Consider the following 26,962-nt stretch of genomic DNA (forward strand, 5'->3'; position numbering starts at 1 on the left):
GAAATAAAATTTTGGCAAAATTTTCTATAGAAATAAAATTTTGGCAAAATTTTCTATAGAAATAAAATTTTGGCAAAATTTACTATAGAAATATAATTTTGGCAAAATTTTCTTAGAAATAAAATTTTGACAAAAATTTCTATAGAAATAAAATTATAGCCAAATTTTCTACACAAATAAAATTTTGACAACATTTTCTATAGAAATAAAAGTTTGACAAAACTTTCTGTGGAAATTAAATTTTGAAAAAATTTTCTATAGAAATAAAATTTTGACATCTTCCATAGAAATAAAATTTTGACAAAACTTTTTATAGAAATAATATTTTGACAAAACTTTCTTTAGAAATAAAATTTTCTATAGAAATAAAATTTTGGCAAAATTTTCTATAGAAATAAAATGTTGGCAAAATTTTCTATAGAAATAAAATTTTGGCAAAATTTTCTATAGAAATAAAATTTTGGCACAATTTTCTATAGAAATAAAATTTTGGCAAAATTTTCTATAGAAATAAAATTTTGACAAAACTTTCTATAGAAATAAAATTATGGAAAATTTTCTATGGAAATAAAATTTTGACAAAATTTTCGATAGAAATAAAATTTTGTCAAAATTTTCTATAGAAATAAAATTTTTGCAAATTTTTCTATAGAAATAAAATTTTGACAAAATTTTCTATAGAAATAAAAGTTTGACAAAACTTTCTATGTAAATTAAATTTTGAAAAAATAAATTTTCTATAGAAATAAAATTATGACAATATTTTTATAGAAATAAAATTTTAACAAAACTTTTTATAGAAACAAAATTTTGTATAGAAATAAATTTCTGACCAAATTTTCTATAGAAATAAAATTTTGTAAAAATTTTCTATAGAAATAAAATTTTGACAAAATTTTCTATAGAAATAAATTTTTTACAAAATTTTCTATAGAAATAAAATTTTGGCAAAATTTTCTATAAAATAAAATGTTGACAAAAATTTCTATAGAAATAAAATTTTAGCCAAATTTTTCTATACTATATTTTGGCAAAATTTACTATAGAAATATAATTTTGGCAAAATTTTCTATAGAAATAAAATTTTGACAAAAATTTCTATAGAAATCAAATTTTGACAAAACTTTCTATGGAAATTAAATTTTGAAAAAATTTTCTATAGAAATAAAATTTTGCCAAAATTTCCTATAGAAATAAAATTTACTATAGAAACAAAATTTTGACATTTTCCATAGAAATAAAATTTTGACAAATTTTTTATAGCAATAATATTTTCACAAAACTTTCTATATAAATAAAAGTATGGAAAATTTTCTATGGAAATAAAATTTTTGCAAAACTTTCTATGGAAATAAAATTTTTGCAAAATTTTCTATAGAAATAAAATTTTGGCAAAATTTTCTATAGAAATAAAATTTTGACAAAATTTTTTATAGAAATAATATTTTGACAAAACTTTCTATAGAAATAAAATTATGGAAAATTTTCTATGGAAATAAAATTTTGACAAAATTTTCGATAGAAATAAAATTTTGTCAAAATTTTCTATAGAAATAAAATTTTTGCAAATTTTTCTATAGAAATAAAATTTTGACAAAATTTTCTATAGAAATAAAAGTTTGACAAAACTTTCTATGGAAATTAAATTTTGAAAAAATAAATTTTCTATAGAAATAAAATTATGACAATATTTTTATAGAAATAAAATTTTAACAAAACTTTTTATAGAAACAAAATTTTGTATAGAAATAAATTTTTGACAAAATTTTCTATAGAAATAAAATTTTGTAAAAATTTTCTATAGAAATAAAATTTTGACAAAATTTTCTATAGAAATAAATTTTTTACAAAATTTTCTATAGAAATAAAATTTTGGCAAAATTTTCTATAAAATAAAATGTTGACAAAAATTTCTATAGAAATAAAATTTTAGCCAAATTTTTCTATACAAATAAAATGTTGACAACATTTTCTATAGAAATAAATTTTTTACAAAATTTTCTATAGAAATAAAATTTTGGCAAAATTTTCTATAAAATAAAATTTTGACAAAAATTTCTATAGAAATAAAATTTTAGCCAAATTTTCTATACAAATAAAATTTTGACAACATTTTCTATAGAAATAAAATTTTGACAAAATTTTCTATAGAAATAAAATAGAAATAAAAGTTTGACAAAACTTTCTATGGAAATAAAATTTTGGCAAAATTTTCTATGGAAATAAAATTTTGACAAAATTTTCTATAGAAATAAAATTTTGACAAAATTTTCTATAGAAATAAAAGTTTGACAAAACTTTCTATGGAAATTAAATTTTGAAAAAATTTTCTATAGAAATAAAATTTTGACAAAATTATTTGTAGAAATAAAATTTTTGCAAATATTATATATTTAAGTACCAAAACCTTACTCTCCCAAGTGCCCCTTTTCGGATGATATTCGGCATATATTTTAACGCCACAACCAATTAATACAAGCTGGGAGCTAACATCGACCGTTATGGGCGGTTCACGCCATAACTATCGACGGCTGTCCTCACAGAAGTCGGAACTACGGGGCAGACACAGAACTCCGGCAGCCAAGGACTACAAACTCGCATTTGGAGTATGTATATTTCCTAAAAAACTCGAAAATACACCCACTCCAAAGAGCTACAACAACAACCATTGCACGGTGGTCCCAAACACTAATCTAGTCGGAAAAAGTATCTTTTTCGACTTGGTTGGAATCAAAAATTTTGTTTGTTAATAAGTGAGCAAGAGTCCACTGTGCATAACGGTATATTTGTTTTGCTTCAATTTGAGATTATAGCTTCGCTTTATTGTTTTAAAAACATGTGATTACGTTGGCACTATAATATTGACACATACTTGTTTTCTAATTACACAATTGGAGCGATTGTAAAACAAATAAAAAAAGTTTTAATAATATTTTTTGTTGACAAAGTGAATTAAGGTGAAGGTATGAATAAATATTACTCGAAATTTATGTTCAATGTGGTATTTTGTTTAGATAAAAAATCATTCTTGTACATAAGTGTCAAGTCCGTGAAAATTTCTTCAATGTCCAAGTTCCATGAAGGTTTTACGTAGGACTTTACGCGACTTATGCTATAGTTTATGGCTTTTTGTAAAGTGTGTGATGCCTACGTGTCAATGTTGGCAAATTAAGCCGCCAGTTTTTGCCTAAACATTTTTTTTTTGTTTACAGTGAAAAATGTCGATTGCAAGGAAGGAACTGTACAATGTTTGGTACAAAGAGAAACAGCAAAATAAAAAAAGCTGTTTTAACTTACGTTTTCTCTAAGATTGTACTTGAAAGTGAAGGAGACGGCAGTTATTGTAAAGAAGTGCAACAATCGGTTCACATATTTATATGTATTCTGAAAAAGGTAGATACAGGCCAATCAAACAAAGCTCGTGTTTGAGGCTTCTAATCAATGTTGGTCAGACGGAATATTTGTTATTCCTGCTGAATCTTCATCAACAGATCTTGAAGAAGGAACATTAGGGACCGTCAACATCTAAGCATGGAAGACCTTTGAAGGAATTTTCAGATCAAGGAGAGAGGGCAAAAAGAATGAAAGTAGCGCATTTATTGGAGAGTTAGTCGCCGGAAGAATTAACGTTTGCTGCTGGAACAAGCCTTTATAAATCTGGAAAAAGACATGCTGCGAGCATTTTAAAAATCGTAGGTTCTTCTCCGTCGAAAGCGTCAGCAATGAAAAAACAAATTGAATTTTTCTTGTAAAGGACCTATACCTTTCACGAACGAAGAGGCTTTAGTGTTGTATATCGATTTCAGATATTATTCAATATGCCGCACTACCTATTGGAATCTTGTCCGAAGAAGCTCTGGAATCCCGAAATAAGGATTTCAGGAATATACGAGAGAATCACACACGAAAAATGTCTCGAGAAAAAACAATGTATGATCTATTTCGCTATCTCCTTTTGTCGTCAGATCCTTTTATCTCATCTTTATCAACAAAGACATCTCTTCATTATCGGAGTGCAGAACCTTTATCTATAGAAGTACTAGCATTGCTTTCGGATGCGCCTGACGCATTAATGTCCGAGCCGCAAATCGATTCAGAAAGTGAAGCAGATTCTGAATAAAATATTCAAACCTATTATTGTTCATATTTTTATTACGCTCGTTTGTGCTTCTAAATAAAAGATAAAGTTATATAAAATCGAATGATTATTGTTTCTAGCTAGAACTATCCCACGCCCATTTGATGGATTCCGCCCATTTCTGGTGCGAACCTCTATTTTAATAAAAACATTAGGCATGCAAAGTTTCACCTCGATAAGTCTTCTCAAAAGCAGTTATGACTTTTTTCCGGCTAAATTGATGGTTTAGACCACTGTGCATTGGCGGCTCTTGATTTTTGGTTTAATCAAAGTTGTAAAAATTCATCTGACCTCTTTGGCAAATAAACCCAATCATTTTTTTGTTCACAAAGTGGTAAATCATCGAAGAAAACCAAAATGCGGTAACTGGCATCTTTTGTGCAAACCAAGCAACTTCTTTGTGCAAACCAAGCAAGTCTTTCCAATCTAAATGTCTTTTGGACGTGGTTTAGCTCTTGCAAGTTTTGGAATTCAATGGCTTAAGTCCAAGTTCATTCAATATTTTGTTGCATTCATCCTCGCGACATGTACAGCTTACGAAAACTGCTCAATTGGATTGGCTTCATGGTAATTAGGGGGCTGTATCTTCTTTCGTAAATACCAACATCATAAACCGGACTTCAATCCAAACGGATTAAAAAAAATCCGGTCGCTGCTCAAAAACCCAAACGCTAGATCGATGAGCTGTATTGAAAGATGATGGGCTTTATTGGTCCAGTTTTTGGGAACAGCGATTAAAAATACACTTGCTTTATTTGTAAGGCTTAAACCTACAACTTGCTGAGAAAATTTGCTTACACAGAAAAAGATTTCACGAAAATTTTTCCAATTAAAGTCTTAATTCAGTTTTGAAAAATATTCAATTAAAAGTTTAATTGATTCAACAATTTTTTTAATTGAAACAAAACTCAATCACAAAAATTAATAGTATCAATTAATAGTTTAATTGGATCAATTAATTGACTTTCAATTCATTTTTTAATTGATACTATCATTCGTGCAATTGAAGACATTGCAATTAACAATTAATTGGATCAACTAATTTCATGATTGAAGACCAAAAATATTTTTTTGTGTGTATAAAAATGGCAGACAAAGATTGCTGCTATAGCACATTGTTCAAGATGTCTGCTTTTTTAGCTAATATTTTTTTTAATTAAATTATAAATTATAATGGTCAATGTTGGGTTGTATAATAAAAACAGACAAAATACAAATTCATAAACTAAAAATTTATTTAATAATTGTAAATCAAAATTACAAAAACTAAAGCAAAAGCAATCTCAAACCAAATTTTTAAGAAATTTTAATTTAAAATTTCAAACCAAACTGTGATCATTATAGATGCTATGAGGAGGACTTACTATTGTTTGGAGTTAAACGGACGGACAAATGAACGTTTTTTATGTCATATCCATAGTTTTTTACCAAGTTGACACGAACAATTGTTTATGGGACATGTGAGGTTTTCAATCTCAAAACAATTGAAATCGATTTCCCTAACTACAATTTCAATCTTAGCACATACTATTTATGGTTAACACCATTTTCCGTAAAGGATAAAAGTCCTGAAAAATTATTAACTATGAAATTCTATGTAAAATTAAAACTTTAACACAAATTAAAATACAAAATCAACTGAAGAAAATCAATATTTTTGGAAAACAAAAATAAATTTATTAAACAGGATTTAAACGTAAACGTTTAAAATGCCAACCCAACATTAAATAATATAATCAAATGGCTGTAGCATTTGGTTTCGATGACGAACTTGCCGATGATGAGGATGCAGCAACCTGAACTTGTTCAGCTTCTGTTGTCTCGAGTTTCTTTTGACCTTCTTCTAATTGTTTAGGTTGTTCTTCTGATGATGCAGGCAGTTCTTCAACTATATCCTCAATTAGTTGATAGGTTATTGGGGCCGGTTGTTTGGGTGGCAACCAATCCGGTATGATCTTATCGTGTAAACGCCAACGTCCATACTCATTGGAAATATGCTTCTCAAATACCACATACTCTAAAACGTCTTTGGCCAAAATTTCGCTACCATGCATAAGGCGGCCAAAACGATCATAAATAGCCAGCATCTGTTGGGTGTGGAAACGCACAGTAACTTGGGCGAATAGATTTTCTTTGGAAATAACATCTGTTACTCTGGCATGAACCATACGTGGTGGCTCCAAAGACTTAAGGAATGTCCAATGTATGGTTTTGTCCTTCACATTATGCATCATTTCAGGATAACAACGTTCAGTGATATGTTCTCTAAGTTTATGTTTATCCTTTTCGGCCATATATTTATGGGCAGCGATATAGATGTCCTGAGCAATACTTGGAAAATTGTCCGTATCGAAATCCTCTTCATAGCCACGTATTTTACGTACTGCCAACATACTCTTGGATTTTTTCTCCAAAAATTCGAATTTTTGTTTGGCACCCGCTGTGGATATGAATGATTTTTTACCATCGCCCTCAGGAGGTACATATGCTTCGAATATGCCACCAGTGCTGCTAATATGGAAAGGCCTTTCCAGCCATGGACGAGGTGGTACAAATCCACGTTCCTTCATGCGTTTCTTTAGCTCATCTTTAGGCAAATCCGAAGTTTTTTCATTGAAATCGGGTATATCCATTTTAACGAATTTCAATTTACGTAGCTTTTTGAATTTAGGATTCCAATGTTTGGTCTGACGATGACGTACTTGCTGGGTTTGCATCAAGGCCTGAACACCGGGTGATAACATGCCTGGTTGCAAATGCTACAAAGAGATTCATTTAAAAAAAATCACTAATAGATCATCTCTAGTAATGTGTTCCCTTCAATCTTACTTGCAAGAACTTTATGCAATGCCTTGTCGAAGATAGGATTTCCATTGTTTACGTAAGTTTAATTTATATTTTCCGAATGGACAAGAAATTAGCTCAACCCTACCGTAAAACTAACAACCGTATGTATTTGACAATCACCTGGGTTATCATGGGGTTGCCACATCCATGAGATTTACATATAAAATGGCAACAACACGAAATAAAGCTTTATGGCCCAGTACGCACTTAAAATGCGTGGTACATAACTTTATCGACTTCAAGACGAATTTCTATTTTAAAACCCGGTATATACCTATTGCTTAGTACTAAGTTCGTTGCTGCGAAAAACGAATATCTTCATATATCTCCGTAAATAAGGCCTCAAACCCAGGGATGTTAACTTATATATGCGAAATAATATGCCTGCCTATTTTTTCCTGCGAAAATTCCAGGGTTGTATAAATTTGTGTCCGAAAATGCTCAAAACAAAGATTTCGCATTTAATCCGCGCTAACATTTTTTATATGGAGTATAACAGTTTTTCGTGAGAAAACGTGATTTTAGTACTTATAGGCCGGTACTCTGTTCGGTTTTCGCGTTGAAACTCCATACAAAACCAAAAAATGCGAAAATTTTGCGAAATTTTTTCCATTTGTGATACTTTGTTTTTTCGTGTTGAAAAACTGACGTTTATAGCACGACGCCATTTGCAATGTGAATTAAGAAATAATTTATTTATTAAAAACTATTTGTGCGGGTTTATAAAACTATAAACTATAAACTATACAAAGGATCAAAGGAATAGCAGATCAATTGCCCAAGGAAAAATAAAATGTTATTTTGTAAAAACAAGCAACAACCACCAACTTAATCCAATATCGCTCCCTGTAAAATAGCGCTCCAAGCTACCTAAAAAAACGCCGCTTTCTATGTGCGAAATAATGGTTTCCATAAAAATTTTTCGCAAGAATGAACATAGTACCGGCCTTAAGGTGGGTACTATGTTTGTTGGCACGAAAAAAACTTCACTTAACCATTCTTTCGCGTTGAAAAATGAGAGTGTTGACAATACATTTCGAACGAAGAAAACAGCTATTTTGGAGCTATTCCGCGTTTATTTCTCCGCAATTTAATTGACAACATCGCCAAATGTCATACTATTTTTACTTATACATACGCAGCAGCTGATTGTTTACATACACGCATTAATGATAATTGTTTTGAAAAGTGTTTTTCTACCAGTATTTGGATTGTTTTGCAAAAAAATCTCATACAGCACTGGACACTAATAATTGTTAAGAATAAAGCTCCAGCCGCTCTACTCCTGGTGTCTTACCACATTCTGCAACAGCTTTTACAACATGTGGTACATTGTCTTCTTCAGCTTTTCCAAATGGATACCGTCAATTTGTAACGCACATCAAAAAAACATATAATTCCGGTGTTATGCTAACTTTTACATCATGCGCAGCAATGGACTCATTCATCAACAAACTTAATTCGTTGGTGTCCACAATATCTACACAATCGCATTGCAATACCATGCTGTTGCCGCCTCACTAGCAATTTCAAATCCAGTGGTCACCACCACGGTTCCCACAAAGGATAATAACGCCATTTCATTTGCCAATGTTGTTACATCGGGGGGAACAACCAACTTAAGCCCATAACTCAAGTTCAAGGGTAGTTCCTAAGCCAAAGTCACTGTTCCCGACTTATAAAGGGTGATTCTTTTGAGGTTAGGATTTTCATGCATTAGTATTTGACAGATCACGTGGGATTTCAGACATGGTGTCAAAGAGAAAGATGCTCAGTATGCTTTGACATTTCATCATGAATAGACTTACTAACGAGCAACGCTTGCAAATCATTGAATTTTATTACCAAAATCAGTGTTCGGTTCGAAATGTGTTTATCGACAAATTTTGTTCAGCGATGAGGCTCATTTCTGGTTGAATGGCTACGTAAATAAGCAAAATTGCCGCATTTGGAGTGAAGAGCAACCAGAAGCCGTTCAAGAACTGCCCATGCATCCCGAAAAATGCACTCTTTGGTGTGGTTTGTACGCTGGTGGAATCATTGGACCGTATTTTTTCAAAGATGCTGTTGGACGCAACGTTACGGTGAATGGCGATCGCTATCGTTCGATGCTAACAAACTTTTTGTTGCCAAAAATGGAAGAACTGAACTTGGTTGACATGTGGTTTCAACAAGATGGCGCTACATGCCACACAGCTCGCGATTCTATGGCCATTTTGAGGGAAAACTTCGGAGAACAATTCATCTCAAGAAATGGACCGGTAAGTTGGCCACCAAGATCATGCGATTTGACGCCTTTAGACTATTTTTTGTGGGGCTACGTCAAGTCTAAAATCTACAGAAATAAGCCAGCAACTATTCCAGCTTTGGAAGACAACATTTCCGAAGAAATTCGGGCTATTCCGGCCGAAATGCTCGAAAAAGTTGCCCAAAATTGGACTTTCCGAATGGACCACCTAAGACGCAGCCGCGGTCAACATTTAAATGAAATTATCTTCAAAAAGTAAATGTCATGGACCAATCTAACGTTTCAAATAAAGAACCGATGAGATTTTGCAAATTGTATGCGTTTTTTTTTTTAAAAAGTTATCAAGCTCTTAACAAATCACCCTTTATTTCGTCACAAAGGGATGTTAGTGTTCTATACCAGACTCTTCGTTGACTGAAATTAATACATTGAGAAGCAATTGGCTGGTTTACTGAAGGATGTTATACTCTCCCAATGTATAAGTTCCAATAACTATTTCAGTCACGTTATGAAATTCAACCAGTGTTTTGAATTGATAAAATGCAAGAATGCCGCTAACTGAAATTTAAAAGCCACAACGAAATTAAATCGTTTCATTCCAGCCTATCGCAATCATTTTGGACAAATGATGAATACAAGAAAATTATTTTGCTATTTAAATAAAAATTATTTAATTATTTGCTATAAACATTTATTTTGGATATAACTTTGTTCAGAAAAATTTACTAATTTTATATTAAAAAGTATAAAACGTATAAGACCACCCAATTACTTATACCCCGGTATATAAAAATAAAACAAGTTCGATTATAATTTTATTATGATTTTTTATTAATTTGTACATTTATACACTAATTAAAGACCCTAGAACACAATGTTTTCTTTTCTGGATTATCAGCTTTCTTTCATTAATATTGTTATATTTAAAAATTTTTAATTATCATTTCTCATATTTAGCTTTCATGTTGTTTCCATTAAAAATTAAAATTGCATTAACATTTCTTTTGTTCAGTTCTCATTCATTTACGCCTCTTACACACAAAAAACGAGCTCGCTTAACAAATAGAAAAGGGAGCAATTACGAGGAGCGGTAAAATAATAAAAAAAAAAAATACAATTCATTTCTTTGTAAAAAATGGGTGTTGAATGTAGAAGCACTGGGTTTACAGAGATAAGACGAAATCGTTTTTAAGCATATTTTAAAAAAGAAATCTTCATCGATTACATCTGCAGTATTATGACAATTAGCTTCTTCTACTTCTTCGTGTTCTGTGCAAACATTATGTTGCATAACATTAGTCAATTCTAAATTAGCAGGGGATGATGATAAATGGTGGACTGGTTGTATCTCTACAATATGACGCTGATGGAATGCTATTGTTGCTGATGGCTGAAGCGATGATGGTACTGTTGTAATAGGCGGAGTTTCCAACGGGCACCGGTCGCCGATTGGAAACTCCTAGAAGACATTCCTTAGGGGTAAAATTTCACCCGGCCACTTCTTCGTCAGCAAAATCCAATTTAACAACATCACCTGGTAAACATTCCTCCACATCAACTTCATTCTCTGCCGTATTTATACGGTTCAATGTCATTGTAATATCTGACCAGACTTAAGTCCCACGGTAGCTCCTGCTAAAGCCATTGTAGTGGTGGGAACAACAACATTCGATCCAGCTGCTGGTGATACTATTGTGGATGATTGTGAAACCACCATTGCATTAATATTGCATTTGTATTACTAACGGCAGCAACAGTCGATATTGCATTTGAAGAATTAGTAATAGTGGCTAATGTTGGAGTAGTATTTGCTGCCACCCCAATGGGACCACTCACTACTTGGGCGGCCGTTGTATTTGGTTGTTGCAATACAATATTTGCGGTCACAGCCACTGTGGTCGTGGCAGGTGTTGAGGGTGCTACGTTGGAGTTGTTCACTGTAGCTGATGTAGTGGCTGCAATTGTGGGTGTCAGGGATGTGAGGGCAGATGCTACTGTGGCAGAAACGGCTACAGAACCAGATGCTGTTATATATGTTATATACATATAGCACTCCGTTATTTTTATTTCGTCAATCTAATTGCATTTTTAAATAACAACGCGAACCACTTTATGTATTCTAATTTAACACAAATCATTTGAATAAATCAATTATTTCTTAATTCACATTACAAATGGCGCCATGTTTTGAAACTAACTAATCTCAACATATGGAAGGATTTAAAGCCGACCTAATTAGGGACTATGCACTTTATGTCAGGGGGGTTACTCTGTATTGCGATACGAAAGCAAATGCGATGCGATAGTTAAATGCGTTAAGAGTACAATTCGGTACTCTGTATCACTTGCGCAAACGCTTTCGCAAAGTAAACTGAAAATATGGTAACGCTTTAGCAAAATAAAGCGAAAATATGACAACGCTGGCTGCACAATGTAAACAATAACGAAAATGATAAAAAGAAATGTCAAAAAATTGTAAATAAAAACATTTTAAACAATCTTCCGTTCGGTGCGTGTTCTTTTAAAACTTGCTAATCGTTTATAACAAAAAAGTAATAATTATGGATTCGATAGCGTTATGGTTTGAAGAAAATTAACATGAACGAATTACAAGAAGAATTTTGCGAGATCGGTCAAATATACTCTCCCTAAGTGACCACGGGTAAGAAAATGGAAACTCAAATTATGTGACAAACGTTTTCGAATATTTCATTTTTATAGATTTCGTCTTAATAAAGATGCGTTTATGTATGTATTAAACGCTATTAAAGACGACCTCGTCGTTCCAAATAAATCCACAGCCATTCCAACTCCAATAAAAGTGGCCGCTGCTTTGAAATTGCTTGGACAAGGTGGTTATCTACACCAAATCGGCCAAGACCATCTTTTAGGACTATCAGAGCAATCTATGTCGCGCTGCTTAAAAGAAGTTTGCGAGGTGATTGAACGAATACTTTGTCCCAAGCACAAACAATTTGAGGTAACTGCGGAAGAGACCATAAAGTCTACCAAAGTTTGGAACTGACGTTGCTGTGTCTGTAACTTTTTTGGTTTTTCCCTAAAACAATAAACAATTTAGATACAAATATAAAAATTTAATTGTGCTTACTTACATATTTGTTACTTTGCGATTGCTATTTTGTTTGCGCACGATTTTTGCGATCAACGAACGAGTTTGACATACGCTTTCGCATTATAGAGTGCGGTGATGCCAGATTTGCGAAAACTAGATGCGCAAGGTAGATACGAAAACGAATTACTGAGTACCAATTACTCGATTCGCGACAATTTTTCTTACGCATCGCAATACAGAGTAACCCCCCAGTTTTTCAACTCGAAAAAACAAAGTACCACAAATGAAAAAATATTTCGGTAGTTTTTCGCATTTTTGGTTTTGTATGGGATTTCGCTTCGGAAACCGAACATAGTACCTACCTTTATAGCGGAAATTTCGTTTGCGTGCCAATAATACAGTTTTATTTCTTATGGGAGCAAAATGTAATATGTATTCAATCGATAATAACACCGCATAAAATTATCGTTAGCAAATATATAGCAATGCATTTCTAATGGCCTTAGGGCCGGTATGCACATTCTATATTTTCCAGCGTAAATTCCGTGATGTGTTGTTATTGTTTGTTTTCTTTTAGCTCCCATGAGAAATAAATTGTAAAACTGTGTTATTGGCACTCAAACGTTTTGCTAGAGGTGATTATCGACTTTAAAGCTCGGTCTATTGCAGTAGCTAAATCTATTAGTGATTTAAAAAATCGATACTAACAATTTTTTACATCTTCTTTACGGGTATTTGCCACAAGGAATTTTCGCACCTCCCGCGGTATTCAGACTAGGTTAGGTAGCCCAGTGAGATACCAATGAACTTTTCTCTTAACACTGAGCACTATCTGATTCTATGTTTATCTCAATCAAAAGAGTCCTCTTTTTATAGACGAATATCATGCCAAGCTATGTATTTCTTATGGAAAAAAAAAAATTTTAAAAAATCGATTACAATGGGTCACGGAATTTTCGGTACCAAAAACTCCAATGTACTTCTTATTGGTGGCCGTAGAGGAAATTTCGTTTGCTTGAGTGCAAAATGTAAACAACCGATCCTGGGATTGTGGATAGAAAATATGACAATAAATTTCTGAATATTTCTGAAAATTATAACTTATTTCTGAAAATTACCCATAAAAATATTTAAAAAAAAAATATATAAAAAAAATTGCATAATGCTTGTGTCAAACATATCCCAGATATTGAGCATATTATAAGTTATATTGGATGACATAATCGATACTGCAGCTTATTAATTTAACACATTTATAGATATTTTATTTGCCTCCGAGAATTCTTAGCGTTCAGTCAAACTGTAAGATTCTTTATAAACACGAATAAATAAATTGTCCATATTTATACAGACGTCTCTGTTCGCAAGTTATAAATAGTTAATATCTCATCCACCGATTAATACATAAGGCCGGTATGCACCTCTAGCGAAAAATTTCATTCCCATAAGAAATGCATTGCTATTTATGCTAACGATAGCTAATCGGTAGCGTTCAATTTCGTAAGCTGGTACGCACCTCTAATGAAAGTAACAGGGTTGTCAAAAGCATATTTTGGCAGCAAACATTTAATTTATTACAATCATTGTGTGCGTAAAAGTTTTAAAAGGTCTGTAAATAATAAACAAATTATTTGAGGAATATTTGGAACATATATTAACAATTTTTAAAAGCGATTAGCTGGTTTGGTTTGAAAACAAACAAAAAATAGTTGCTGCCATTAGTTGTCAATATCATTCCAATGTAGGCTTTGGAAACCATGGAATTGGCAAAGAATTTCATTAGAAGTGCACACTGGCTTGCAGGATTTTAGCGCTACCGACAATTTCGTGAGCATAAATGGCAATGTATTTCTTATGGGAAGGAATATTTCGCAAGAGATGCCTTCTGCGCTTTATACACTGTAAGATTCTTTACAAACACCGATATTCCGTCCGGAATAACTGATAATCTGTAAAGCGCATTCAACACATAAAAACATTTCGCAAACCGCTGACGCTGACGATTGTGATTTCTGCAATGAGTTACCGTTTAAGAATACGTTAAAGTGGCAACGCTATTACATTAAAAATATATGCCCAATTTTTCTTAGCATCACCAACCTCATTAAAATATAAAATTTTAAAAATATAAATATAAGGAGGATATAGGTGCGCAGAAATGATGTCCAGCACAGATTCTAGATGGAGTATATGCAGGATTTGCTTAAAAAATAGTGACCAAAAGTTATATTCAATATTTAGTGAAGAACCCGAAAAGAAGGACCTGGGAAATATACAAGAAAAAATTGAACAATACGGTGGTATAAAGGTAAGCAAAATAAACAAATATTTCTTGACTTGACCCATGAATAATCTTTTTTTTTAATTTAGATATATCCCCAGAATAATCTGCCTAATAAGATATGCAACCGCTGCTTGTTATTATTGAAGGCTGCCCACAAATTTCGAGACTTGTGCGAGCAGTCACAGGAACAGCTGAAACAGTTTATAAATCCTCTCAAAGAAGAGGACGATGAGGATAGCATACTTGTGTCCAAGGTGGAAGAAGATGATGACGATAGTGTTATTTTGCATAGCGTGTCAAACGAAGTGGAAGAATATATACAACGTGAAAAGACTAATTCGCAGTCGCTGATCGAATCCCAATATGATATTGCGAATGCAGTGGAGGAAGATGAGGACCACCATGAGTTTATATACGAGAGTGTCAATGAATCAAGCCAGGAAGGTATAGAGATGACAAGTGAAGATACTAATTCGTATGGGGATAATGTACATTTTGAATACTATGATACCTCAAGCGATGTAGGGCAAAAACGTAAACCAACTTCTTCGGTGACGACAAAAAACAAGAGGGCAGTTAAGAGGAAGCGTTCAATTAAAACTGGTGGTGAAGACAGTTATACTTGTGATTACTGTGGAAATGTATATAATGATAAGGCGAAATATAGCTTGCATATTAAAATGCACAAAAACATTAAGCCACATCAATGCGAGTAAGTAATTTCAATGTTTATTCCTATGTATTACCAGCTATGTTTCGGTTTCCAACTGTATTTCTAGGATATGCTCTAAACACTTTTCAACAACATCACAGTTATCCAGGCACATGAATTCACATACGGGTAATCGACCATACAAATGTCAATTTTGTGATGCAAGCTTTGGAGATCCTTCAACGAAAATAAAGCACGAAAGGTTAGTAAAGAGACACAACTTCTTGCTCTACGTAGACCTATTGTAAAATACAAACAAATGCAAACGTTTCCCCATAGGATACACACTAACGAGCGCCCCTACAAATGCAGTGTATGTCCAAAATCGTTTTCATATTCAAATGTTTTGAAGGTTCATATGATGGTTCATAGTGGAGAAAAGCCCCATGTGTAAGTTCAATATTTATAATTATGTAAATTAGAATTGCTAATGTAATTCTATATATTATTCACAGATGTGCTTATTGTGACAAGGCCTTTTCGCAAGTTCATCATAAAAATGCTCATGAAAAACGTCATTCGAAACTCGTTGTTATTGATGCCGAAGATCTTAATGAGGAAGATGATGATCTCAAGGATTTCGAAATGGAGAAAGATTAATTAAATCAAAGTCTTGGTTTTAGTTAAAAACAATTTATTAAAAGTGAGTTTGCCGTGCCCATACAAGTTGATTATTTTCAAACAGAATTCATTAAAAGAATAGAATTGTTGATTTATTGCGATTTTGAATATTTTCTAAGACGAGCACAATGTCAGTTGCAGAAAAGGTAATATCATAGGGCAATGAGAAAAATAATAATAGAATATTATCAAAATGAGTTAGGACATCACCTAAAAATGGTCAAGAAAATATTTTCACTTCCCTGCTCATTGCACGGTAAATCCGATCTATTTGCATTAAAAAGGGCTTTTCTAGCAAAGGTACATGCCGGGCTTGATCGTGAATTCCGAAAGGACATATAACTTCAACATTGCGGACCTACCGAAAATACCTTTTGCACGCCAATATGGCAGTTTTGTCATGTGTTTCTTAAGCTCGGCATGAACTTCTAGCGAAACTTTCATTTACATGTCGATAATGCAGTTTTATCAATTAGTTCGTATAGACCGGCATTCACCTCTTAACGTAATTTCTGCTACCCACAAAATTGTATTGCTATATTTGCTTATGAAAATTCCGTGAGCATTGCTAACGATTGTTTACGTCGAACTTTTCATACGATAGCTGTGCACATTTTCAGGTCTGTGACTGTGTAAAATGCAGTCCAGAACAGCTCTTAAGTGTGACAACTCACGAAAGCGATACATAGAACAGAAACGGCCAAAGATTATAAACTTGAGGAAGATAGGAAATTGGCTTGCGTCATACCAAATGTTGCATTTACCACATTAGTTTAATACATGTTTGTAATTTTTTAGTTGTTTTTCGTTTTTATTTTTTAAATGAAAAATTTAATTTTCTTAATGAAACAATGTTAAATTTTAGGCAACAACAAAAAAATTACATTTTCCCCTTTATGGAAATTTATTTCGTGCACTTAATTTCTTTTTATTTGCATTTTAATGCTATGTCAATACTTGTCGTATACGCGTTTGGCTCGAGTATTAAACTAATCTGGTAAATGGTTCGATTTCCCCAGTAGCTAATTTCCTATCTTCCTCAAATCTATAATCTTTGGAAACGGCTATCGATTCGGTTTCCTTTATTATGCCGATAATGCAGTTCAGCGTACAGCTATAACGAATTTTTCGTTTGTGTGCCATTAACAATGATCTATCATTGTTAACTGCCTGTCGATGAAACACAAAATCGACTCGAGACGAATCGTTCGTCTAGATTGAAACTAAAATAACTTTAGATACATTTTCTAGACAATCCTGAATTTTTTCCTGAACTCATTATTTATGATTTACTATCGAACACCGAAACTATTGGGATTCCACAGACCCTGGTTTTTGAGATATCAATATGTGATGTTTGGCCAATCGTTCTTCTCGAGGCGAACGAAAATTACACGAAAATGCAGTAAGGCGGACATGCAGTGGTTTCACTGCAATGTGGAACGCCGTTCGGACTCGGCTATAAAAAGGAGGTCCCTTGTCATTGAGCTTACCATAGAATCAGGCAGCACTCAGTGACAAGAGAGAAGTTCACCTCTGTGGTATTACAATGGACTGAATAGTCTACAAGAAAAGAAAACATTTTTTCCAAGAAAAGAAAACATCTTATAAAAAATTCGTACTTTTTTGCATTTTGCCCGGAAATTGTACTTTTTAGCTTCTTTTATAAAAAAAACAGGTAAAAGTGCGAAAAGTCGTCGAATTCTGTTGTGAAAATAGTGCCTCGCGTAGAGGCAAATTGCGGGCACATTCAGCACTGACGACAAACGGGAGTGCTGCGATTGCCCTGATTGTTCCTTTGAATTCTTTTATGCCCGTTGAAATGATAGCATTTTTTTAGATTGCTGGCAACATTTTAAAAATGCGCATTTTGTACAGACAAAACGAAAGCAAAGCACTTTTTTCAGAAAAGAAAACACCATAAGTGAGCCTGAAATATCGGGCTGCCACTATACCTAACCTAATATGGCGTTCTCACCAAGTATGTTTTGGGGTTTGAAATGTTTTACCTTTATGAGCATTTCAAAACGAGTCGTTTTTCCCATAAAGGTAAGTACTATGTTCGCTTTTCGCGTTGAAATTTTCGCGGTTACTTTACTAAAACATTTCAATATAAAGCAGATAGATTAACTCAATTAATGTGCAATTTCTTGTTTCTCTAGATTTCGACAAGACTTTACAGGAATAAGTTTGTTTTCATTTATAATTTTGATTATTTGAGGAAAAGTAATCGCGAAAATAAAGTGGTTTTCAACTCGAAAACCGAACATAGTACCCACCTTAAGGTGGGTATTAAGTTCGAGTTTAGCCGCTAAAATCTTCATTTTTCACGATTACTTTTCTTTAATAATAATGTATTTTAAGGCATACAAACTGTGAAAATTTGCTTTGGGATATTCCCCATCAAGTTATAATGAAATCTGCAACAAATATGTATAATTTTATGACTTTTTTCCTGTTTTAGTTTTCATATCAGTGAAAATTAGCGGTTAAACTCGAACTTAATACCCAGCTATACAAAAAATTAAGTTCAATACACAAGTTTTCCTCCGAAACACATAAATTTTATAATGTGAACGCCCCTATTTGGAATATGCTCCGATTGAACATACTCTTTTCTTATTAAAATAAATTTCATAGAAAAAACGATAAAGCAAAGACATTGAAGAACATATATATGTTCTTCAATGTCTTTGCTTTATTCCAATTATCTAGTCATCAAGTTCCTGAAAATTGCCAGTATTTTAATAACAACAATTTTGTAAAACCAACGTTCTTGAGGAAAACACGAAGTACGTGGTCAGTTGGAAGAAATACAAATTGGTAAGTCAAAATAAAAAGTGAAATGAAAACAATGGAAATTACAAAACTCGATTGTTTTGCAGAAAACTAAAATCATTGGATGGTATATTCTTGGAAGATGTTGGCCGATGAAAAACCGATGAAGGGAACAACAAAGAAAAGTTTTCAGAAAACTTACAAGGTGCAACCAATTAAAACAAAGTGCAACAATTCCTATATCAAGAACTTCTGGATGAAAATGTGCATTACATCAATTTACATCCCGTCATCAGTTTGATATTTTGTGATTTCCTCTTGCTGGAATCTATTCTAACACACAAGCCAGCAAGTTCCTCGATAGTAATTATTTCAAATTGCCAGGATATTAATTAATAGTTATTTGACACCAACATTATGGAGGAAATGGAATTATACATGTAAAAATGTTTAAGATATTTAAAGTTGTATTCATAGTTTTATTTATTAATACGTTTAATAAGATAATTACATTTTGATTGGTATTATATTATTATTTTTATATATTATTAATGTTATTTTTAAGATTATTATATTTGTTAACGAAAAAAATAATAAAATTTACAAAATCTCTAGAAATTTAGTATTGACTTTCAGTTAGAACTAGGATTGACTTTCATACAAATTGTGGTTTGAAAGTATTCGCAACAATGCTAATTTTTTATTTTTATCACATTGAAAACTGTTTGAGAAATTATTGAGTAGCGATGCATTTCAATTTGAGGATTACAATTGAGAAATTATTGCTATTGTGTTGAATTTTACTGTTGAGGGTAATGTCTGTTTTTTGTTGAGAACGCGATTTTCTCAACAATTTCTCAACTTGAATATTACCCTAATCCTTTGAAAAAATGTTTGAAAAATTATTGAATTTTAGTATTTTTCAAACGTTTGTGTTTATTGGGTAGGGACGTGATAATAACTTAAAAAATGTTTGCGATCGCGCTATTTATTTGAACAAACGTATATTTGAATTAAGCGTAAATGGGAATTTCGACTTTCCATGACAACCTTCAAACTAAAACACCTCAACGCGGTATGTTTTGTTTTGGAAAAAAGAATGAAGAATGAGACAGTGGGAACATAGAATAACCTTATCATCATGTATTTCTTATGAGAGTTAAAGTCAAATAATCAATAATAACGCTTCTAGATTTTATTTGTAGTGTATATGACGATATGCGTCTTTCAGGCTATAAGTTTTTTCCGGACGGAATGTCTGTGTTTGTAAAGAATCTTACAGTGTGTCCAATCGATACGAATTGTTGGCGATGACTAAATTATCGGTAATTGCGTTATCGATCCCATAAACATGCTGCAGTATCGATTATGCCTTCGGACTTAACTTATAATCTGGCCAATGTATGGGATATGTTCGACACGAGCACTGTCGTCCGGATAAATTTATAATCTGCACGGCGCATTAAGGGTGCATATGGGACTTTAGATAAAAAAATACCAAAGTTCACGTTTCGTCCATTATGTTTCGGCCTTTATTTATTTTTATTTATTTATTTATCTATAAGACCTTAAAAACGTTACAAGAATGAGAGCAAAAGAACTACTACTCCTACTTTACAGACATAATCCGTTATGTTAATCTTCTGAAAATTAATGCTATTATTGCAAGTTTGCTTTGAATTTGTTACGGACACAAAATATAAATAATCGATAACAACGCCACAGCAAATCTTCAGGCATACTGCTGTTCTGTCAGTGTATCTAAAAACATTTTTTTATCATGTGAAGAACCCATTAACAGCTCTGTACACATTATTTGACATTTGTTTGACATGCGTTGACAGTATCAGAAAACGAAAGCTAGAAATACCCAACAACAATAAAAACGCGACAAGCGTCATTTCTTCAGCTAAAGGTTTTTTGGAATTTGTCTAATTTTGTATTTCAACTGAAATCTTTTGGAAAAATATACCAAAACGGGTGGTCAAAATGAAATCAGGCTTAAATCAAAAGTGGCTGGTTTGCAGGGTTTGTTTGAAGCAACCTAAGGAGAACATGCACACAATCTTCGACAAAAATGCAGAGAAAGATCTGACGCGTATGATATTAGAATGTGGAGGAGTGCCTGTAAGTGGTATCTTAGGAATCTTCGGCTCAACTGCAGTTTATGGGCCCCTCACCGAATTGCTTAAAATTAATATATGTTGTGTCATTCGGTGAGCTGATTCCAACAAAGTGACCCATACCCGGGGGAAGTACCCGGGTCTTGAGATATAGCCCTTCAAAGGGTCAATAAAAACTTGATATATCTCTTTTGTTTTTTGTCCAATCTAGACAAACTTGGTATCATATGAAAGCTTATTCAATGCACTTTTATACGCAAAAAAAATTTTTTTAATATTTAATTTAGTTTGGGAGATATAAATAAAAAAATAAAATTTTTACCCTATTTTTTTGTTATTTTCGTTATATCTCAAAAAGTCTTCGATTATACCCTAACATGTTTTACACATAGATTGAAAGCCTATATTCTGGCCTTTCGATTGATGTACAACATGTCTTTATAAGTCCACTTTTAGCAAAGTTATGGAGTTTTTATTCTGAGAAGAAAAAGAAAAATGTATTATTACTGAAATATTTTCTCCCCTTATGTTTGCGTTAGCCAACTTTGGACTCTGTCCATAGGAGAAAGTCTTAAACCCCGGCCGAAGGCCGGCTACATTTCCCCCCTTGAGCCAGCGTTAGCCCACTTAGGACTCTGTCCATAGGAGAAAGTCTTAAACTCCGGCCGAAAGCCGGCTACATTTCCCCCCTTGGGCCCTTTGGTTTATAATTTCATATTTTAGTTTATAATTTCATATTTTAATTTTAAGCATATATTATACGTTGATATTGTACATGGTAAAAAAATCTAGTGTTTAAGAATATATAAAATTTAAACGAAAAGTGGGAAACAAAAGAATTCATAGATAATAGATACAAAATTTTAAAAAAATTAATTTACAGTATTGTACGACATTAAACTTCCCCTTGGGACTGCGTTAGCCCACATTGGACTCTGTCCATAGGAGAAAGTCTTAAACCCCGGCCGAAGGCCGGCTACTTTCCCCCCTTGGGCCGGCGTTAGCCCACTTTGGACTCTGTCCATAGGAGAAAGTCTTAAACCCCGGCCGAAGGCCGGCTACTTTCCCCCCTTGGGTCTGTGTTAGCCTACTTTGGACTCTGTCCATAGGAGAAAGTCTTAAACCCCGGCCGAAGGCCGGCTACTTTCCCCCCTTGGGTCTGCGTTAGCCCACTTATGGACTCTGTCCATGTAGCCGGCCTTCGGCCGGGGATTAAGACTTTCTCCTATGGGCAGAGTCCAAAGTGGGCTAACGAACACACAAGGGGAGAAAATATTTCAGTAATAATAAAATTTTTTTTCTACTCAGAGAAAAAACTCCATAACTTTGCTAAAAGCGGACCTATGAAGACATGTTGTACATCAATCGAAAGGCCAGAATATAGGCTTTTAATCTATGTATAAAAAATGTTGGGGTATAATCGAAGACTTTTTGAGATATAACAAAAATACCAAAAAATTTGGGTAAAAATTTTCTTTTTTTATTTATATCTCTCAAACTAAATTAAATATATAAAAACGGTTTTTTGCGTATGAAAGTGCATTGAATAAGCTTTCATATGATACCCAATTTGTCAAGATTGGGCAAAAAATAAAAGAGATATATCAAGTTTTTATTGACCCTTTGGAGGGCTATATCTCAAGACCCGGGTACTTCCCCCGGGTATGGGTCACTTTGTTGGAATCAGCTAATCGAATGACACAACATATATTAATTTTAAGCAATTCGGTGAGGGGCCCATAAACTGCAGTTGCTCCGAATCTTCTTTGGAATAATCACAATTTTTTTGTTCTGATTTAAATAGATAAAGCAATTTGACCATTATCCGGATAAGATCTGTGACAAATGTTACAAATACCTGCAAGTGGCCCATAAATTCCGTGTCTGTTGCCAAAGGTCTCATAAGCATTTAAGTAAATTCCTAGCGCCCGTTGAAGTGGAAGAAGAGGAAGACAAAAAAGAAGAAATACATTGCGATGAAGATACCACTGACTCAGTGCCAAACACTTTGGCCTTTACCGAAGATGGCTATGTTGTGGAGGAAACAACAGATGATTTGATGATAAAAATGGAACAGGAACATCAATCAGAATCGGTCAAAGAAGAGTACACGGTGCATATACAAGAGGAAGATGATGATTTTGTAGAAATCTATGAACCCATGACCGAAGAGGAGGAAAAAGAAGTATTCCAATTGGCCGATGAAGCATATGAAAATGATGTGAGTAATGTAATATTGCGTTCAATTGTCTAATGTTACGATGGTTTCTCTTGCAATAGAGTTTAACTGGCAGTAGAGGCGATATGGAATTCTTAGAACTGGAAGAGGATCTTGAATTACCCTCCTCCGACAATGATGATCTATCATCCTCAGGAGGACAAAAATCTGTTCGCAACCGCGTGGTTATGAAACGTTCTGTTGCAAAACCATCTACAAGTCAAGCAGCCAAACGAAAACGTACAGGACCTCGTCAAAAGAAACCAAAAGATATTGCATACATTTGTGATTTTTGTGGCAACAAATACCCATCACAGGGTCGATTAACCGAGCACATTAAATTGCATAAGGGTATTAAGCCTCATGAATGCGAGTAAGTTTTTAAATTTTAAAAACGATCCTACCAATGTTTTATATGAGACTTATTGCTATGTTTTCCTCTATAATTTTAGAATATGTGGACATTGTTTTGCTCAAACCCAACAATTGGCTAGACACATGAATACACATACTGGAAATCGCCCATATAAATGCAGTTATTGTCCAGCTGCTTTTGCTGATTTATCAACTAGAAATAAACATCATCGGTAAGACAAGAAGTAGCTCTCGGTTGTTGAATTCTTCATTTTGCATTTGTTTACTTTCAGAATTCATACAAATGAGAGGCCATACGTTTGTGATGTCTGTGGCAAAGCATTCACGTATACGAATACCCTAAAATTCCATAAAATGATACATACTGGAGAAAAACCATATGTGTAAGTACTAGTATCCCTGTCCTTGTAAGATAAAATTGATTTACAGTAGTGTACAACCCAATTGCATTGAGGCAATTTTTCTTCGCTTCACGGAAAAAGATGTTTTTTTTTTGTTCAATCACGAATTAACAAGTTCCAATTAATTTTTAACTGAAATTGCTTAAGTTACGGAAATGACAGTATCATTTATCAGCGCCAGTCGAAAATTTATTGATCTAATTTTATACTATTCTCCACTAGAGGGCAGTAGCGATTTTGAGTTTTCGTTGATGCTAAAGCTTTGTCTTCCTTAAGAAAAATGCGATTGTTTTTGCGAGCAAGAACACCTTTAACCCATCCTTTCAGATTTTTTTTTATATATTTTTCAATCATATGAATTAGTGGCGGTACTACCACTCCGGCCTTCTTAAGTTCTACAAAAGCTATCGGATTTTGCATTAAGAGGGGTTAATTTGGCTTTGGAAGAATGTAATTTTTTGAGATAAATGTGTAAAAGCAATATCAGCCAAAAAAGCTAATATCAGCTATTTCCTCTGGTACACCTGTGGTAGCTCCTAGTTTTGTTAAAAAAATCCGCTTTGCCTGGTATATTCCTGATCCCCTGCAACCAACAACGTTAGACGAATAGTAGGTTAGGTTAAGTGGCAGCCCGATGTATCAGGCTCACTTAGACTATTCAGTCCATTGTGATACCACATTGGTGAACTTCTCTCTTATCACTGAGTGCTGCCCGATTCCATGTTAAGCTCAATGACACGAGACCTCCTTATTATAGCCGAGTCTGAACGGCGTTCCACATTGCAGTGAAACCACTTAGAGAAGCTTTGAAATCCTCAGAAATGTCATCAGCATTATTGAGGTGGGATAATCCCACCGCTGAACTAGCGAATACTTATATAATAAATTCAATTCCATAAGTATATAATTCGAACAATTTTTTTTTTCTTTTTCAGCTGCGATCTATGTGGCAAAGGATTCCAACAAAGCTATAAACTACGCAGCCACAAGTTGACACATGAAAAGAAAGGAGTTAAACTTCAGCAAATAGCCCAATTAGTAGATAACAGCGGTATGGAACAAACAACTTATCAAGATGTGAATGTAGAAACTGCGGCACAACAATTATTGGAGATTTAAGGAAATTAAAAACCGAATATAGAAGATTTGTCATTAGCTTTTGCACCCCAGGTTCGTTTCCTTCGCATTGAAACCCCATATAAATTAAACCTTAATCTTCTAAGAGTAAAATGTTTGATTTTACATTTTTTGTTTAGCTTTGACTTTATATTTCTTTAAAAAAAAATACAAAAACAGAAAATACAAAAAATAATATTCACATAATTTTAAAGAAATCCTTAAAGTGAATTTCTTTGTAATTTACAAATAAAGATAGACATAATGTTTAAAACCACAAATCTTAAGCCTCAATTAGTTCTTAAGGAATTTGGCATGGTAAGCAATGTGTTCACCCATAAATGTGGCTATGTAATAGTAGGCATGGTCATATCCTTGACGTTGTTTGTAAATTGTCTGCAAATGGTCATTGGTGGCACAGGCTTTCAAAAGATTATCGGGAAGTAATTGAGGCAGGAAATTATCATCTGTACCTTGGTCTATAAACAATTCCAAAGGTGTTCCGGAATATGATTGAGCTAAATGGGTCGCATCGTATTGCTTCCATTGTTCCTTATCATCTCCCAAATAGCCACTTAAACATTTTTGTCCCCAAGCACTTTCAATTGGATTGGCAATGGGAGCAAATGCCGAAACAGACTGATATTGGCCTGGATTTTTCAAAGCACAAATCAAGGCCCCATGTCCTCCCATGCTATGACCAAATATACTCTTCTTATTAGGTAAAACAGCGAAATTTGTATTCACCAATTCCACCAACTCCTCGGTGACATAAGAATACATTAAATAATTCTTAGACCATGGTTCTTTTGTGGCGTTAACATAAAAACCAGCACCGGAACCGAAATCGTAAGAATCGTCCTCACCAGGTACACTGACATTACGTGGCGATGTGTCTGGATTCACCACACAGATACCTTCTTTAGCAGCATATTGTTGCATTCCCGATTTTTGGATGAAATTTTCGTGAGTGCATGTTAATCCAGAGAGATAGTAGAGAACAGGGGTATTTTCTCCTTCAAGCATACATGGAGGCAAGAAAACTCCAAATTTCATCTCACATCCTAATACCGCAGAGTTGTGACTGTAAACACGTTGTTCCCCTTCAAAGCATTTGGAGCTGGATACCAGTGTGAGAGCCATTTTTATGTTAAATATGAAAGCAATCTATGAATACCGGCTCGGCTGTCGTACCAGGATCATAGACTCTATATTGCTATAGATGACCGAAATTTTTTTCTATTATCTACTGTCTATGACCAGGATGTTAACAACGTTGCCTATCAAATGAACTTTGCCCACATAAAAAAGAGTTGCCATTTCGAGTGATTCGATAAAAAAAACAGGTATGTTGCCAAAAAACCGGGTTCTAAACACAATTGTTTTAAAATTTTTATACACTTCACCACTACTGTGGTACAGGGTATAATAAGTTTGTGCATTTGTATGTAACGCCAAGAAGGAAAAGTCTGAGACCCATCGTTTAGTATACCGATCGTCTTAGAATTAAATTGTGAGTCGGTTTAGCGATGTCCGTCTGTCTGTCTGTCTGTCTGTCCGTCTGTCTGTTGATGTATTTTTGTGTGCAAAGTACAGCTCGCAGTTTTAGTCCGATTGTCCTAAAATTTGGTATAGTGTCCTGTTTCGGCTCAAAGACGATCCCTATTGATTTTGGAAAAAATCGGTTCAGATTTAGATATAGCTGCCATATATATTTTTCACCGATCTGGTCATAATTGGCGTGTTTATCAACCGATCTTCCTCAAATTCCGTACATCCGAATATTTTATAAGTCTCGAAAAACTTGCAAAATATCAGCCAAATCGGTTCAGATTTAGATATAGCTCCCATATATAGCTTTCGCCCGATTTGCACTCATTTGCCCACAGAGGCCAATTTTTTGCTCCGATTTAGTTGAAATTTTGCACAGGGAGTAGAATTAGCATTATAGCTATGCGTGCCAAATTTGGTTGAAATCGGTTCAGATTTAGATATAGCTCCCATATATAGCTTTCGCCCGATTTACAC

General features: G+C 33.6%; 3 protein-coding genes and 3 long non-coding RNA genes across 6 annotated transcripts; 3 read left to right on the forward strand and 3 right to left on the reverse strand.

Annotated features, from left to right (window-relative positions):
* Window positions 1–5,792: 5,792 nt before the first annotated feature.
* Window positions 5,793–7,125, reverse strand: mRpL45 (mitochondrial ribosomal protein L45). The gene is made up of 2 exons (XM_075290320.1): window positions 6,968–7,125; window positions 5,793–6,897 (listed from the first exon to the last, which is right to left on the reverse strand). Exons 1-2 carry the CDS (start codon window positions 7,010–7,012, stop codon window positions 5,875–5,877), a joined length of 1,068 nt encoding a protein of 355 aa, XP_075146435.1. The 5' UTR covers window positions 7,013–7,125; the 3' UTR covers window positions 5,793–5,874.
* A 4,370-nt stretch (window positions 7,126–11,495) lies between these two features.
* Window positions 11,496–12,327, forward strand: LOC142220907 (uncharacterized). Its single transcript, XR_012717925.1, has 2 exons — window positions 11,496–11,895; window positions 11,955–12,327. It is a non-coding gene; the product is annotated as an uncharacterized LOC142220907 (long non-coding RNA).
* Window positions 11,917–12,558, reverse strand: LOC142220906 (uncharacterized). Its single transcript, XR_012717924.1, has 2 exons — window positions 12,347–12,558; window positions 11,917–12,291 (listed from the first exon to the last, which is right to left on the reverse strand). It is a non-coding gene; the product is annotated as an uncharacterized LOC142220906 (long non-coding RNA).
* Window positions 12,559–14,379: 1,821 nt separating this feature from the next.
* idc (identity crisis) lies at window positions 14,380–25,215 on the forward strand. The gene is made up of 12 exons (XM_075294690.1): window positions 14,380–14,614; window positions 14,677–15,302; window positions 15,370–15,504; window positions 15,582–15,692; window positions 15,758–15,901; window positions 15,947–16,069; window positions 20,639–20,828; window positions 22,629–23,045; window positions 23,105–23,415; window positions 23,495–23,629; window positions 23,690–23,800; window positions 24,754–25,215. Exons 1-12 carry the CDS (start codon window positions 14,465–14,467, stop codon window positions 24,935–24,937), a joined length of 2,637 nt encoding a protein of 878 aa, XP_075150805.1. The 5' UTR covers window positions 14,380–14,464; the 3' UTR covers window positions 24,938–25,215.
* LOC142220909 (uncharacterized) lies at window positions 18,615–19,319 on the forward strand. The gene is made up of 2 exons (XR_012717926.1): window positions 18,615–18,746; window positions 18,809–19,319. It is a non-coding gene; the product is annotated as an uncharacterized LOC142220909 (long non-coding RNA).
* LOC142220908 (S-formylglutathione hydrolase) lies at window positions 25,051–26,077 on the reverse strand. The gene has a single exon (XM_075290321.1). The coding sequence runs from the start codon at window positions 26,075–26,077 to the stop codon at window positions 25,229–25,231; it is 849 nt and encodes a 282-aa protein (XP_075146436.1). The 3' UTR covers window positions 25,051–25,228.
* Between the last annotated feature and the right edge of the window lie 885 nt (window positions 26,078–26,962).

Source organism: Haematobia irritans, chromosome 1, assembly GCF_050003625.1.
Source record: "Haematobia irritans isolate KBUSLIRL chromosome 1, ASM5000362v1, whole genome shotgun sequence".
Taxonomy (NCBI): domain Eukaryota; kingdom Metazoa; phylum Arthropoda; class Insecta; order Diptera; family Muscidae; genus Haematobia; species Haematobia irritans.